Consider the following 16,510-nt stretch of genomic DNA (forward strand, 5'->3'; position numbering starts at 1 on the left):
ATTGCCTCTTTCCTAAAATATTTTTAATCTCATGAAGTTGGCCTGGAAATTTGAAATCACTGGGAGAAACATGACAAGTGCAGTTTGCTACTAGTATACAAAATTCATTTTCATCACTAACTTTCGTTCGATAGTAGAACATTCGCTTATTGCCAAGCCTCCCTGTGAGCCCAGGCTCACCTCATGGTCCGGGTTGGGAATATTCTCTAGTATCATTTTCGCCTGTTGAAAGTGCTTACTGGCTGCCACATACAGTTCAGGAGACTGAGGAGGAGGGCTGTACTTATTGAGGTCAGACATTTCCTAAAAGAAAAATGGGGGGGGGGAGGGAGGACCTATTATTTAAAACATCCACATCAGAAACCCTCTACAATGCATCTTTTACTTATTAAAGGATTTTGCAATGATTATCTATCCATACACAGACTCTGAAGCCCTCAGCAAATCTCCCCATTGTTTCACATCAAGTAGTCAATTCTTACCTTCATATACCACTTAGAACTTAAGTGAGAGTTAATGTGACGAGTACATGCAACCAAGCCAAAAGATTTTCACACTATTTAAAATTGTTATTTTTATCACCTTTTCCACTGACCCAGGACGTTTATCGTGACTCTTTTTTTCCGTACAAAACATATCACTGGTACCTGAGATCTAAGACTTAGATCTTAAGATCTAGAGATTCAGAGCAATCCACTAAGTGGGTTCACCTTGAACTGCAGGTAGTGCACTGGTGGCGGGGTCATGACACTGTTGAAAGGAGCAAACCTGTGCTCGTACCGGACTTGCTCACTATCAAGCTCAAACTTGGGTTTGCGTACTTTGCCATCCATGTCAAACGCAACCATGGTCTAAAGGAAAAAGGAAATGAGAAAAAAGCTTGAAATCATTATGAACTCACTTAACACAAGGGAAAATAAGAAACTTTTATACAGAGTTAGAATAGCTTGGGCAGGCCATTCAGGCCTGTACACGGTTTCAGCTTCTTCCAGTCCCAGCTGCATAAACTTAAGGTACAGGGACAAGCAAAAAAAAAAAAAAAAAAAAAAAAGAAAGAAAAAAAGAAAAAGAAAATGCGTACTCTTCCTTAAGCTGTTTGTTCTGAAGACTTTGAAGACTTGGTATATTTCTGGAAAAACCCAAACCTATCTCTCTCATCAGATTCTGACTATCATCTACCAGAAGCCATCTCTTCCATTTATACTGCTTGTGTCCTACACGGGATATCGATTGGCCTCCATAAATAGTGATGGTCCTTGGAACAAGGAGCATGCCTCACTGGAACTGGTGACCTACAGTGCACTTGGTAGAAGGCATCCGAGACACAATAGGGGTTCTGATTTTTGTTGAACTAACGAAAACAATTAGTCTTGAAGTGGTAGGAAGTAAATAAAACAAAAGTGAAATCAGAACCCAAAGAACTGCAGAAAAGGGCCCAGCGGCGTGGCCTAGCGGCTAAAGTCCTCGCCTTGAACGCTCCAGGATCCCATATGGGCGCCAGTTCTAATCCTGGCAGCTCTACTTCCCATCCAGCTCCCTGCTTGTGGCCTAGGAAAGCAGTCCAGGACGGCCCAAAGCTTTGGGACCCTGCACCCACGTGGGATACCCAGAGAGGCTCCTGGCTTTGGATCGGCACAGCATCTGCTGTTGCACTCACTTGGGGAGTGAATCATCGGACGGAAGATCTTCCTCTCTGTCTCTCCTCCTCTCTGTATATCTGACTTTCCAATAAATAAATAAATCTTAAAAAAAAAAAAAAAAAAGAATCGCAGAAAAGAGTTTACTTAAAATCCGGAGGGACAACACATCAGATAGCCAGAGGAACTTCACATTCAACCACTTACTTTAAACATGCCAGCACACATGTTCTGGTAGGCCTGGCTCATGGTGATCTCACGGCTCAGTGGACGAACTGCAATTAGAAAGACAATCAACCAGACTCCTTCCCCTCCTCCTCTTGTATTACTGCAAGAGAAAATCTAACTGAATAATATTAACATTTTGTTTACTAAATGAAAGTTTGTTTGCTTGCATAGGTTACATTTGATTTTCAGCCAAAAATCTAGAAACAATAAAATACAGTTGAAAAACAATCAAGCTCCCTAAAAATACCTAATACAATAAAGCTCGAGTTTGAAGTAAGTTTAAGTTTTCCGAATTCATTATACAGAGATCTATCCTATACACAGGAAACACATGAACAGACTGACTGAGCAACCCATCAACAGGGCTCAGTTCCTAAGCAAACACCTGCAACGTGGCCATACTTCTCCCCAGGGATCAGCTCCTCTGCAGGGACTCCACTGGCACCTCGAGCTGCTCTGGGATCACCTGTGACAGCACAGCTCTGCAGCGGCTGCCCCACATTCTGCCAGGCTGGAAAGGACCAACAGCCTGCTGTCTTGTTCCTTCAGCTCTCTTGCTGGCACATTCCACACGGTTACTGCTTCTTGATCTAAAATCCACTGAGCCACAGAGAAGTATGGAAGCAAAGCAAGGAAAGGAAAGGAATCCAAACAGCTTACATCCCAGTACTGGGATGGGTTCCCTGCTTTATAATTTCTGAAGAGCTGACTACCAGGAACTAAAATACAATGACTTATCCACCTATTAAAATTCACAAGCAGCTCTCTATCTGCTTATTTGTAGAAATCAAAGTATAGCCAAGGTTCTTAATCTTTGCAGTTAGAAATAACTCACAGCACCTTTCTTTTTCTTCTTTGTTTTTTTACTGCTGCGTCCTTTCTGCTGCTCTTCCATTATCCTCTCCTCAGCCATCTGAGAGCCGTCTGCACGGCTCAGGGTGGACATCAACCACGCGTAAAGGAACTCCGACAGGTACCTTAAAGGACACAAAGGGTTCACAGCCCATATCCAAAGGACACCTTTAGCAATGCATGCAGTCAGCAGTAGGAACAAACATTTTAAAGTAAAGCCTAAATTTTTAGAATATTATCCAATCACATAAAATATCAGATCTTATAAGAACCAACTTCTCAGAAGATTTCTTGATGTGTATTTACACACACACCAAAAGGATGACTATTCAAACTGTTGTTATTCTATCGGGACATGTTTCACTTGCCAATCTAAGTGACTATTTCTTTTACTTACCGAGCAAAGAAGAAAGCAAAAAATGTGTAAGATAAAAAGTTATTGGCAACAAAAAATCATTCTTAAAAATATGGAGCACTCAGAATTATAATTTACTTGGCGTTTACTCAACAAACAAAAAGTGAAAAAAATTTTCTACCAAATGTTAATGGTTCAAAGTTTAAAGTATCTAGCATAGTACTGTTCTAACCTAGAAAAGTAGTTTAAATCAAGAACACACATTCTTTAAAATAAAATCCATAACAAAAAAAAATTAAGGCTTATTAGTGCACTAAGTGAAAATTAAAGTTTTTATTAGATTTTATAATCAGTTTAAGTATATACAGCAAAGTCCTAAAATTTCCCCTTAAAATGTGAGGCAGAAGCTAATAGTAAAACATAAAACAGCATGTGAGATTTTAAAACAAAGACTAGTAAAAAGATATACTTGCAATGAATGAAGCCAAATAAACCACTATGGTTCCTTGCAACTAAAGCAAAAAGAGGAATACACTTTCATCGGTAACGAGTTTAGGACCACAGTGGTGTCAAAGCAGACTGAGCCTCCACCTGTGGCACCAGAATCCCATTTAAACACTGGCTTCAATCCTGGTTGCTCTGCTTCTGATCCATATTCCTGCTACTGTGAATGGGAAAGCAGAAGATGCCCCAACAGGGCTCTTTTGAGACCTTGCATCCATATAGGAACCTCAGACAAAGTCAGCCTAGCCCCAGTAATTGTGGCCACTTGTGGAATGAACCAGAAAATGGAAAATCTCTGTCTCTATTTTGCTAGATGTAACTGTCACTCAAATAAAAACAATTAAAAAAATTAGAAATGCAGAGCTACAGAAAGATCTTCTGTCTACTGGTTCATTACCCAAGTGGCCACCACAGCTAGAACTAAGCTGATCCAAAGCCAGGAGCTTCTTCCATGTCTCCCACATGGGTGCAAGATTCCAAAGCTTTGGGCTGTCCTTTACTGCTTTCCCAGGCCACAAGCAGGGAGCTGGATGGGAAGTGAGGCAGCTGGGACACAAACTGGCACCTATATAAGACCACAGCAAGGACTTAGCCACTGAACCATCATGTCAGGCCTATAAATAAATCTTATTTAAAAAGTCAAAAATTCAACTTGTTACAGAGGGAAAATAATTCTTGGCATTGAATTTAATATAAATATTTATTAGCAGTTGGTGCAACGCAGCACACTGAGCTCCTGCTTGCAACCCAACCATCCCACATCAGGGCACTCGTTCAAGCCCTGGCTGTTCTGCTTCTGCTCCAGCTCCCTGTCAATGTGCCCAAGAGGCAGCAGAAGGAAGCCCAAATCCGTGGGCCCTGCTTCCCGCGTAGGATGTGTAGAGTGCTGGGCTCGTGACTCTGGCTTGGCCCAGTTACAGCTGTTACAGGGAATGACCCAGCAGATGAAAAATTGACCCCTCACATGCTGTCAGTCTACCTTTCAAGTAAGTAGGTAAATCTTCAAAAAAGGAAAAGCATTTATCACAGAGATAGGTAAATGAGGAGGGTGCCAGACAGGATTCAAGCCTTTCAAGCTATCAGGTACCTCCATGAGCTTTCACTGAAAAAAATTAACATGCAATCACATGTAAGAAAACTCAGTGATTCCTCTTAAAAATATTTATTTAAAAGGCAGAAAGGGAAAGGGAAAAGTTGGACAGAGATCTCCCATCCCTTGGTGCACTCCCTGAATACCCACAACACCTGGGGCTGGCACAGACCTAATTACCATAGGCATCCCCTGCTGGCTCCCATAGCACGCATTAGCAGAAAGCTGGCATCAAGACTAATACAGAAAAAAAAAAAGCTAGGGGCTGGCATGTTGGCTCAACAGTCTAATCCTTCACCTGCAATGCTGGCATCCCATATGCGTGGAGGACAGAGGAGGATGGCCCAAGTCCTTGGACCCTGCACCCATGTGGGAAACCTGGAAGAGGCTCCTGGCTTCACACCAGCTCAGCTCCAGCCACTGCACCCATTTGGGAAGTAACCAGCAGATGAAAGAGCTTTCTGTCTTCTCCTTCTCTCTGTTAATCTACCTTTCCAGAAAGAAACAAATAAATAAAATTTCAAGGAAAAAAAAGTGATGACGGAACCTGAAGGCCTAAATGTGAACACTCCTGTACTGAATGCAGTCATCCTGAGCACAATCACAGGTATCTATCCCTATTCCTAGTAGTTCTTTCTTAAGCTGTCATCACTAGGCCAACAACCTGAGAACTAGTTCAAAATGAGTAAGACTAAAGCCCACCCTAGATTTTCCAAACCAGGCTAGGAACTGAGCCTTGGAATTTGTGTATTAATGTATTTCCCAAATGACTATGATGCACAATAAAGTTTGAAGAGTGCTGCTTCTGAGGTGGTCCTTTGGTCAAGAGGTTTCATTAGTGACTGAGATGGCCAGATTTCACATTGGAATGTCTGGTTTTAGGACTTGGCTCTGGGGCACAGCATGATAGCTTAATGGCAAAATCCTTGCCTTACATGAGCCAGGATCCCATACTGGCACTGGCTTGTGTTCCGGCTGCTCCACTTCCCATCCAGTTCCCATCCAGTTTCCTGCTTGTGGCCTGAGAGAGCAATGGAGAACAGCCAAAAGCCCTGGGATCCTGCATCTGTGGGAGACCCAGAAGACGCTCCTGGCTCCAAGCTTCAGATCAGCTAGGCTTCAGATTGGCTCAGTTCCTGCCATTGTGGCCACTTGGAAACTGAACCAGCGGATGGAAGATCTTTTTCTCTGTCTCTCCCTGTTCCTATACATCTGCCTTCCAATAAAATAAAAAAAAATTTTTTTTTTTTAAAGATTTATTTTTATTATTTTTTTTTTATTGGAAAGGCGGATATACAGAGAGGAGAGACAGAGAGGAAGATCTTCCGTCCGATGATTCACTCCCCAAGTGAGCGCAACGGGCCGATACTATGCCAATCCGAAGCCAGGAGCCTCTTCCGGGTCTCCCACGCGGGTGCAGGTTCCCAAAGCTTTGGGCCGTCCTCGACTGCTTTCCCAGGCCACAGGCAGGGAGCTGGAAGGGAAGCGGGGCTGCCGGGATTAGAACCGGCGCCCATATGGGATCCCGGGCGTGCAAGGCGAGGACCTTTAACCACTTGCGCCACCGCGCCGGGCCCAAAAAAATTTTTTTTAAGAAGACCTGGCTCTGCTCCTGATGCCAGCTTCTTGCTAATGCATGCCTAGAAGGCAGTGGGTGACAATGGCTCAGGAAGCTGCGTCCCTGCTACCCACCTGGAGACCTGAACTGAGTTCCTAGCTCCTGGTCTCAGTCCTTCAATTCCAGTTACTGTGGGCATCCAGGGAAGGAACCAGAAGATATGAGCATCATCTCTCAACTTGTAAACAACAACAGAAAAGACTGCTGTTTCTACTGTTCGTTTTAAAAGAGTGCACATGCTTCAGGGATCACACACATGATGAACGAAGCAATTACCGGAAAATGCATGAAGTCAGTCTATAATACTGCATCCAAAGGCAGTTTAAAATGAAGACTGCAAGGGCACTTATGGACAGAATTAAAATTTCTTTCATTAATAAGAAATAAATTTGTAGATAAATAATGAACTATTATTCATTTGCTGAATACCAGAATTTGTTAAAAAGCACATGAAAATTATACTTTGATCTAAGAAATCAAATGTTAATATTTTAAATTAGCTGCTAAATCAAAAAGAAAGTACTTTTGCCTATTTCCCTACAAAAGCAGTAGGAGTGTTTACCGTTAATAAAATGAATCCCAAGGAGCTATATAAAAATTCCCACTGAAAGGGGAGCAAATAAAATCACTCTTACATTATGAGAACTGACACTCAAATAGATCGGTCACAGCCAGGAGCTATTTGTTAACAGCCTGTGGTGCTCATGATGATAAAATTATGCCAACAGCAAGGAAGAGAATTACTTCCTCAGAGCAGTAACTGCAGAAAACATAAAATCATCTTCATTGCTACATTAGATAAATTTTACAAAATTAATTTAAAAGGCTAATTATATTAAACTCGAATGTGCTAAATTCATACGCTTGTCATGGGCAGCACAATTGTTATTTTTTTAAAATGATGACCACACTACACTAGCAAAAGATTCAAGATGACTTTTTAAATTCTGAATATTCTTCTTTCCTTTTTAGGTAACTTTTTCTGCATCTAAATATCCTCTTTTAGACACAGAAAAAGATGTAAGTCCCTTCTGTCTGACACGGTTAGGCTCCCAGCAACCATCTTGGCCAGTGGACATCTTTCTACTCAGGACAGATGAGCCCCACTGGAACTTTAACATCCACTTCATTTTCAACAAGCACCTACCGCCACTGAAGGCACAGCACAATGTATCCCTTTTCTCCACATGTGCAAAACAGAAAAAAATATTTTTACTTAATCTATTTACACTGGAATCACTTGTATTAAATGTATTGGTAGCATGCTGCAACACCTTAAACATATTCAGGAAAATTTAGCTCCAATCTCCAATAACTGCTTTTCCAAGTGTCCCACAGCTAAACCGAAAAAACTCTCAGCAAGTACCCTGAAAGAGCACTCTACACTGTGCTGGGATCTAACGTGCTAAACAGACTATTCCCAGTAAATCAAACTGGCGACTCACCAGTATATGTAGTAGTACTCGTGCATGCTATAGAGCTCTAACTCAAAGCCGCTTAGCAGATACTGTATCATGATCCGCAGGTTATGGTAAAGGACCCAGGTTCCTAGACAGGCCAAATGTTGCCTTTGGGGCTCCTGTTTCAGCAGCATGGTGTGAAGTGCAGCATCCACTTTCTCTGCCTATCAAGACACAATGCCATTAGCGCTGATTCTGAAGGTAAAAAGTAAAACCAGAAAATCGTACAGGCAAAAAATTTAAATTCCACCATCCAAAGACACTCATACTTTCAAATGCATTTCCTTTCAGGTCTACACTGAAAGTTCCCATTTCAAAATTGTTAATATTAACCTAAATACTCCTTAATTTAAGTGACTCCAGACCTTTAAGTTCACATTATTAATACACACTGCTGTTGCTCACAAGTTAGCCCTAAAATTCACGTTTGTATGATAATGTGAACTTGCTACAAAAATAGTCCTACACATATTCTTAACTGGTCTTGATTACTAAAGATGTCAAGGTGTTCATCAGCTTTGAAGATCGTTCAGTATTTTTACAAACTCTTCTTGCGTTATATCTAATATCTTTTAAGTAAAAAGAAAATCAGAGAAAAATTAAAATACTTCAGAAATTATTCTAAAAAATCTGAACAAAGAAAATGAATTATTTGAGGAGAAAGGAAGGTGGTTCTTACCTCATCCTGCAAGGTAGCAAACTCCTCAAGAATGTGACCCAGCTTGTCTCGCTGCCGGGCCCTGTTGTGTCCATGGATCTGAATAAGACTACAGAATGGCTGCAAAACATATACAACTTCAATCATCAATGTTATTTTCTCATTTTAAAATCCTAAGTTTTCAAGTTCTCAAAATCTACTTTAAAAGAAAAAGATGCTGTTTTTTTTCCTTTTTAATTTTTTAACTAAGTTTTTAAAATTTATTTTTGTTGGAAAGTCAGATTCTCAGAGAGGCGGAGAGACAGAGAAAATCTTCCATCTGATGATTCACTCCAAGTAACCACCATGATCAGTGCTGCACCGATCCGAAGCCAGGAACTTCTGTCAGGTCTCCCACGCAGGTACAGGGTCCCAAAGCTTTGGGCCGTTTTCGACTGCTTTCCCGGGCCACAAGCAGGGAGCTGGATGAGAAGTAGAGCTGCCAGGATTAGAACCAGTGCCCATATGGGATCCTGACGCGTTCCAAGCAAGAACTAACTGCTAGGCCACCGCACTGGACCCCAAAGGTGTTTTTTAAAAAGGCACTCATCCCCAGTATTTACCAGTATCGAGGAGAGTGACTGTGAAACTTGATTTTATATGCCAAAAATCTTACTTTGATCTTTGGATATCTTCTTGCATTTTCCAGTAGTTTTTTTCTGCTTAAGTCAAAAGGCAGCGTTCGGGCCCAGCACAGTAGCCTAGTGGCTAAAGTCCTCGCCTTGCACACACCAGGATCTCATACAGGCACCAGTTCATGTCTCAGCAGCCCTGCTTTCCATCCCGTTCCCTGCCTGTGGCCTGGAAAAGCAGTCAACAAAGGCCCAAAGCCTTGGGACCCTGCGCCCATGTGTGAGAACAGGAAGACGCTCCTGGTTCCTGGCTTTGGATTGGCTCAACACCGGCCAGTGTGGCCACATGGGGAGTGAATCATCAGATGGAAGATCTTTTTCTCTGTCTCCTCCTCCTGTGTATCTAATAAAAAATTAAATCTTAAAAAAACTCTGCTCTCCGCGCACAGTATTTTCATATACAAATTATATTATTTCACTAATCAGATAATAGATACGGATGGGGTGCTCAGATTTAACAAGGAGGAATGACAATTTTTTGAAGCACAATGTTTTCTATTTGTATACTTTGCCAAATATTATCCTATTTTATCAACATCTGCCCTATAAAGGTGATAGTAGCACTCCACTCTTCAAAGGAGCGGGGTGTTTATAAGAAAAGTAAAATTACACATTTTACGATGATAAAATGTTAGTGACACAAATAAATCAGGTCTTCTATTGATTCTCTGTTCACGCTAGCATTTCGTCTTTCACATATATTTAGAAACTAGAATGAGGCTTTAGTGGAGCTCAACTCTAAGAGAACTGATGGGATAATTAAACAATAAATAATAATTTATTTTGCTATGATTTTTTCATTTTTCTTAATTGCTTGAGATTTGAAGCAAGCCTGATCTAAATTAATAAATTTATAATTATCCATTATAGTTATCCCTTACAAAGATAAGCAGCCCTGAGGGAAGAGCCAGGGTTTCCCCTGTTGGGGCGCTGACTCCCCATTACCACAATCACGGCTGCAGTGAAGTCACCAAAGGCCTCCTGTGTACTGAACACCACCAGGAAGCTGCTACTATCAAGGCCAAGCACTCAAGTGCTCAGAAGACATTTTTAATTAGAATTTTCAAAAAACACCTATTATATTAAAAGAATTACATCCACAATTTTAAAGTATCTAACACAGCAATCCCAACTGTAGGCCTTACCCGAACACAGTGAGTAACAAAAGAGTCGATACAGTCCTTAGCCTGGTGGTTATTATATAGGCAGCACCTGCAAGGTAACAGTTACACATTATGGAACTCTAACTTCCTGCTTAGAGAACAGCAGAAGCGAAGATCATAGATGCCACCGAGAGAGGAAGTGTAAAGGCAAAAATGGAACCAAATACACTAGCATTAGGAAATATTTCACAATTACTGTTATTAACACAATTAATGTGCATTTTAGTGGAGCTAAAACATGCAACATGAAAAGCACTAGCACGATCCGACCTCAATACCATAAAATTACTGGTAGCTGATATCCACGTGATCTGTGTGTATAGCATAATTCCCAAGAGGATACTATTCAGGATTTTGTAAGATGAATTTCTACTTCAGATCACTACAGAATCATTCCTCTGATACCTCATCATCTCACCTCATAAGCTGGTTCATGGCACTATTTCTTTCCTGATAACAGCATCATTTTTTTCCCCCTTAAATAAAATACTTTAATTGAAATGCAGAGCAACAGAAACAGAGATTTTTCCATCAGCTAGTTTAATCCCCAAATTCCTGCAACAGTCAGGGCTAGCCAGGTCAAAGTCAGCATCCAGCAATTCTATTCAGATCTCTCACGTAGGTGACCAGCAACCAAGTGCTTGGTCCCTCACTGGCTGCCTTCCAGGGTCATGAACAGGAAGCCGGATTAGAAGAGCAGCGTACCCAGGACTTAAGCACTGCAAGTGGAGCTCCACCTGTGTGTCACAATGTCCCCACAGGAGCAGTCCCTGGTTAAAAGAGGCTGCCAGAGAGGACATGCTTTCTGGCCCTGCAGGAGCTGCAAGAACAGAAAAGATGGGGAAAGTTGTTTTCTGTGTTATTGAAAAATCAGACACATTTACACCTAAAGGAATTGAGCAAAAACAAAGGTTTGGTCCTGCCGCTTCAATACAATCTGGTAACTTGTCAGAGTGGAGCAATCTGAGCCTCAGAGATAAACAGCCAGCCATGACCACGCAGTGAAAATAACAGCATAGCTGGTACCAGGAGGAAGAGAAAGCAGACCACTTAGAACAGGGGGTTACTAAAAAGAGTGCTCTAACATTAAATATGCCTGTAACCTAAACAAAATTATTTAAGCAATAAACTAACACGGAGCACTTAAAAAAGAAGAAAAAAGACATTTTGGATTAAAAATGGTTTCCAAACTTTAAAAATTCAGATCAAAGAAAGGCTTAGATTTAAAGATCAAGAGGAAGAACTTTCTCATATACATCAAAATAACAACGAGATGGACCTGGCATGGTAGCCTAGTGGCTAAAGTCCTTGCATGAGCCGGGATCCCATGTGGGAACCAGCTCTAATCCCTGCATCCCCACTTTCCTATGCAGCTCCCTGCTTGTGGCCTGGGAAAACAGTGAGGATGGCCCAAAGCCTTGGGACCCTGTGCCCTCATGGGAGAGCCGAAGCTCCTGGCTCCTGGCTCCTGGCTCCTGGCTCAGCTCTGGCCGTTGAGGCCACTTGGGGAGTTAATCAGTGGATAGAAGGTCTTCCTCTCTTTCCTCTTCCCTGTATATTTGACTTTCCAATAAAACAAAACAAAACAAAACAAACAAGGTAAGTCTTAAAAAAAAATAACAAGGAGATGCTGTAAGGAATATGTACAAGCTATCTATGAGTTAGGATATCAGGACATCTATTAAAAAGGAGGGAAAAATGGCTGAATGTTAGGCAAGAGCTCAGTAACAAGGAAAACACTCTGAATTGAAGGCTTGAGAGGCATAACTGACTTAAGCTTTTGCTAAGACTAGTGGAAAATTTCACACATTTTTGTAGGGCACCTATTCTAAAATAAACTCCACAATGCTCCACTAGAAACTTTCAAATCACAAATAAGACAGAATCTCCATCAGACTGACATGGAGTTTTAAAAACCCTGGAAAGGAAGCATCTGGTGTAGAGGTTAAGACAAGGCTCAGGATTCCTGCATCCCAAATTGGAGCATGTGGATTTTTTGAGTCCCACCTCCTCGGCTTGCAATCCCACTTCCTGCTTATGCCTACGCTAGGAAGCAGCAGAAGATGGCTCAGGTACTTGAGTGCCTGCCACCTTCTTGGGAGCTCCAAACTGAGACTCGGGCTCCTGGCTTCAGCTCGGCTCAACCTGGCTACTGTGGACATTTGGGGAGTGGACCAAGAAGAGACCATCTCTCTGCAAATGTTCACAGGCGACCAGTGAATTTTGCACATGCATGTCCATTTTTCTCTGTAGGACATAGGTTCAATAAAGCTCCAAAAGCAATGATCTGTGGCTCCTGGATCACTGCTCCCAGACGAAATACAAGGTCAAGTTACTGTAAGCCTCTGGCTACAATACTTTCATGAAGTAAAACATCAATAACCCTGTTTGGCATGTATTGATTCAAAGACATTTTATTGACTGTATGCGGGTACTTCCAAAAAGTTTGTGGAAAATAGAATTAAAGGTTGACTTCAATGTAAATGTTTTTAAAATTCATATTTAAAAAATGCTTTCATAAGTTTTTTTAATTTCACCTATGTTAATTGATGAACATCAAAGTCAAGGCCCAATTGCTCTGTAACACAAAGCTTATTCAATTCACGTATTTTCTCCATAATGTACACAATACCCTTCTCAAGTTAAAAAAGGCTCTATTTGGAGTAATTTTAACAGTTAAAATTTTGGGCTGGTGGCATGGCACATTAAACCTTCACCTGTGGTGCGAGATCCAATTTCCTGTCCATGGTTTCTGGACAGCAACAAGTGATGACTTGACTAGCAGGGTCCTTACCACCCAAGTGGGAGACCTTGCTGTTCCTAGCTCCTGGCTTTGGCCTGACCCAGCCACATGGGTTGCCAATTCAAGTTCCGGCTGCTCTGCTTCACATCCAGCTCCCTGCTAATGGCCTAGAAGACAGCCCATGTGCTTGGGCCCCTGCACCCAAGTGAGAAGCCTGCCTTCCAACTGGTCCAGCTCCAGCCATTTGGGGAGTGAAGCAGAGAATGAAAGATCCTTCTCTGTCTCTGCTTCTCTCAGTAACTCAACCTTTCAAACAAAATCTTTTTCTAAAAAAAATTCAATCAACATACATGCATACCTGTCTGTGTGTGTGTATGTATCACAAAAATGTGAAACCCAAGGCGGCAGTAAATAGAATGGAACACAAACTGAATAGAATATGAAGGCTGAAAACAAGCAGAAAGAGTTGCCTGGATGGACCTCAGCCATCTACTGCTCTGGGTATATTCTCTGGGCATGTCTGCCAAGGGTGTGAGTGCAGAACTAGCACTGACTAGGGGGTGACTAAAAAATGCCAGAAAACTACTGAGAATACTGCAGGTTAGCTGTATTTAAAATGGATAATAAGAGTGACAATTTACAATCAAAAGTGAATAAAGGGATTAAGGCCAATTAAACAGGTTCAGACACTATTTCATATTCACCAGACTGTCAATACAGAAAAATCTAACAATGACACAGGTATAACTATAGGAAAATGAAAATTACTACTCAAGGAGTTAAATAAGGTAGCATAAAGACTGAAAGCATTAAACGTAAGCAATAAGCATTAGTTAATAATAAAGATACTTTGTAATGATAAAAGGTACAATTAACGAGGCTGCTCTATTAATTTAATATAAACTATTAAACATCTACTTATATTATTTAAATACAATTTAAAAGGGGGAAAAGACATGCTTTTTTTTTCTTATATGCATGTTCGCAAATGACAAATTCTCCTGCCCTGACTTTCAGGTGTCTGAATCCTAATGGGGAAAGAAGGTGATGGGAATGGGAAAGGCAGAGATGGAAAACAAAACTGCTGAAGAAGTATACCACATACAGGTAGGAAAAGCACTGCTACCGGAGTAAGCAATGAAGTGCTGTGCCAGTAGATGTGCTCTTTGAACTGGGTGGTAAGGGACGCTCTTGGGAGAGTGACTAAAACTTGATTGTAATATGGGTACCAGTTGTTGTCCCAGCTGTTGCACTGCCCATTCAGTTCTGTCTTACAGCCTGGGAAAGCAGCAGAGGATGGGACCCTGTGTCTGCACGCAGACCTGGAAGAGGCCCCTGGCTTCAGATCAATTCAAATTCAGCCACTGGGGCCATTTGGGGAGTGAACCACTGGATGAAAGATCTTTCTGTTTCTTCTTCTCTCTATAAATCTCCCTTTCCGGTAAAAATAAATAAACAGTAAAAACAAACAAAAAGTGATGGTATTAATTACAATTTGATGGTGGAGAGTCAGTCCTGGACATTGAGGGAAACGTTCCTTGTGCCCTGAGGTGGAGACAGCAGGGTGAAAGCAGTAAGATGAAGTCAGAAGGGTTAAGACAAGGCCTAGACCAGAGCAAATTGAGCCTAGAGGCCGTTTTAAAGACCAGGAATTTTACTGTGAAAGAAACCCAACCCTGAGGACCTTTACAGCTCCTTGGCAGCAATCATTCTCCCACAGGCCCCCCCGGGCTGTGAGCTGACCTCCTCAGTTCCCAGCCAAGGTCAGCTCAGAAGGAAACTCTGCAATGCTTACACAGTTCTACTAGCTCCGGTGGAATCCATCTTCATATCACTTCCTTCCGTGTCATGCTCATCCACAATTCTGCCAGGATTTGTTGTAAACATTTTCCTTTAATTTTGTTTAATGAAATACTTGTAATAATTACAAATATTTTCTAAATTATACTCACATAGTATAATTAGTCTCAGGTCAGCTTCAAGGTTATCAAATATAAGATTTGCAGCTATCAACGAGTTTTAGAAGATTTGGTAACATTTATTCAATAGATTGTTGGTGAGGATTTGCAACTGCTTATTGTTCTTTTACTCCACATTTTCACCATCTTGACACACACTGGCTTCTTGGCTAAGAAGTGACAATGTGGGGAGGGGCCATGTTAGGTTAAGTTGCTGCACTGACTGCCAGCAACCCATGTCACTAACAGTGGAGTGTTTGGGATCAAGTGCTGCCTCCACTCCTAATCCAGTTTCCTGTTAATGCTTCAGGAAGACAACCTGTGATGGCTTCCCCCCAAGGGTCCCTGACACCCAACTGGGAGACCTTCATGGCCTGATCCAGCCCTCGCCAATATAGCCTTTTGGGAAAGCAAACCAACAAATAGGTCTGTGTCTGTGTCTGCTATTGTTTTGCCTTTTAAACAAGTAAGTAAAAACTTAAAAAACAAGATATAGTGACTTCCTCCCACTCTACAGAATAAGCTCTCATTTCCTAAGATGTCAGCTCACATGACTCTTCTGACAGCGAGGTTTCAAGACAGTGCCTCTACCACAGTCCAGCTCAAGGATCGAGTATCTGCATTTTTAGTTGTTACCTACACTCAAAACAGAAGAGCGATCACCCCTTCCAAAATATTACTTTCCAAAAGTACCTAACACTATGCTTTACACAAAGCATGAAGGTCAAAGTTAAATTAATGAATTTCTGCTTAACTCCTGCAAATTTTCCATCTCAAAACAGACCTAATATCAACCTCAACAGAAACTTTAGTTTTATCCTCAATGATATATGGCAAAGATCAATAAACATGACTGAATTATTTTAGAAGAAGCCTTCCTCAAAACAATATTTACTCTTTGGCTACATAGTAGTACAAGCATGTTAACATTTAAAGGAACACACACACGACTACATGTCTTAGAATACTTACTTAGGGGAAAGCACCGGAGGACTGACAAAAGACCGAAGTGCATCTTTCACCATGTCTTGCATGAGATGAGTTCCAAAAACCTTCTTGTTATCCACCAGGAAAGTGGTCTTAAAACAAATGTTACATATTAGTAATGCTCTCACACATACAGTTGTCACTACTGTGACTAAAATATGAAAAGTTGGCAGAGAATTTTTTATCAATCACTGCTTCCACAGCACATTTGTAATCCTTAACTGAGGTGTAAAGGTCTATTTTGATGGAGAATAAAAACACATGCAGTGGCTAGGAACATGCTTCAGACACCTTTGTATCCCATGGCAGAGTGTCCAGGCTTGCAGCTCAGTTCCATTTCCAATTCTAGCTTCCTGTTAATGGACACACTCGGAGGCAGCAGGGGGTGGCTCCAATCCCAGAGTTCCCATTACCCACATGGGGAACCCAGACTGAACTCCAGGATTCTACCTTCAGCCTGCGCAGTCCCAGCTGCTGTGGACATCTGTGAACTATTATATAAGATACTTTTGCCTGTTTTTAGAATATATGGAATGAACCCAGCGTGATATCCTAGTGGTTAAATCCTTGCCCTGCATGCACTGGG

At 41.5% G+C, this 16,510-nt stretch overlaps 1 protein-coding gene across 4 annotated transcripts in view; it reads right to left on the reverse strand.

The window, feature by feature from the left end:
* The window catches only part of NAA35 (N-alpha-acetyltransferase 35, NatC auxiliary subunit), an 88,052-nt gene that overhangs the window by 5,769 nt on the left and 65,773 nt on the right, over positions 1-16,510 (reverse strand). For all 4 annotated transcript variants that reach the window (XM_040963405.1, XM_040963404.1, XM_040963407.1 and 1 more), the window contains 8 exons: positions 15,910-16,016; positions 10,219-10,285; positions 8,424-8,522; positions 7,730-7,908; positions 2,706-2,842; positions 1,845-1,912; positions 711-851; positions 181-303 (listed from right to left, as the gene is read on the reverse strand). In XM_040963405.1, the coding sequence (XP_040819339.1) occupies positions 181-303; positions 711-851; positions 1,845-1,912; positions 2,706-2,842; positions 7,730-7,908; positions 8,424-8,522; positions 10,219-10,285; positions 15,910-16,016 (921 nt within the window). The remainder of the gene's footprint in view (positions 1-180; positions 304-710; positions 852-1,844; positions 1,913-2,705; positions 2,843-7,729; positions 7,909-8,423; positions 8,523-10,218; positions 10,286-15,909; positions 16,017-16,510) is intronic.

This window comes from Ochotona curzoniae, unplaced genomic scaffold (genome assembly GCF_017591425.1).
Source record: "Ochotona curzoniae isolate NIBS_2020 unplaced genomic scaffold, NIBS_Ocur_1.0 scaffold_3208, whole genome shotgun sequence".
Taxonomy (NCBI): Eukaryota; Metazoa; Chordata; class Mammalia; order Lagomorpha; family Ochotonidae; genus Ochotona; species Ochotona curzoniae.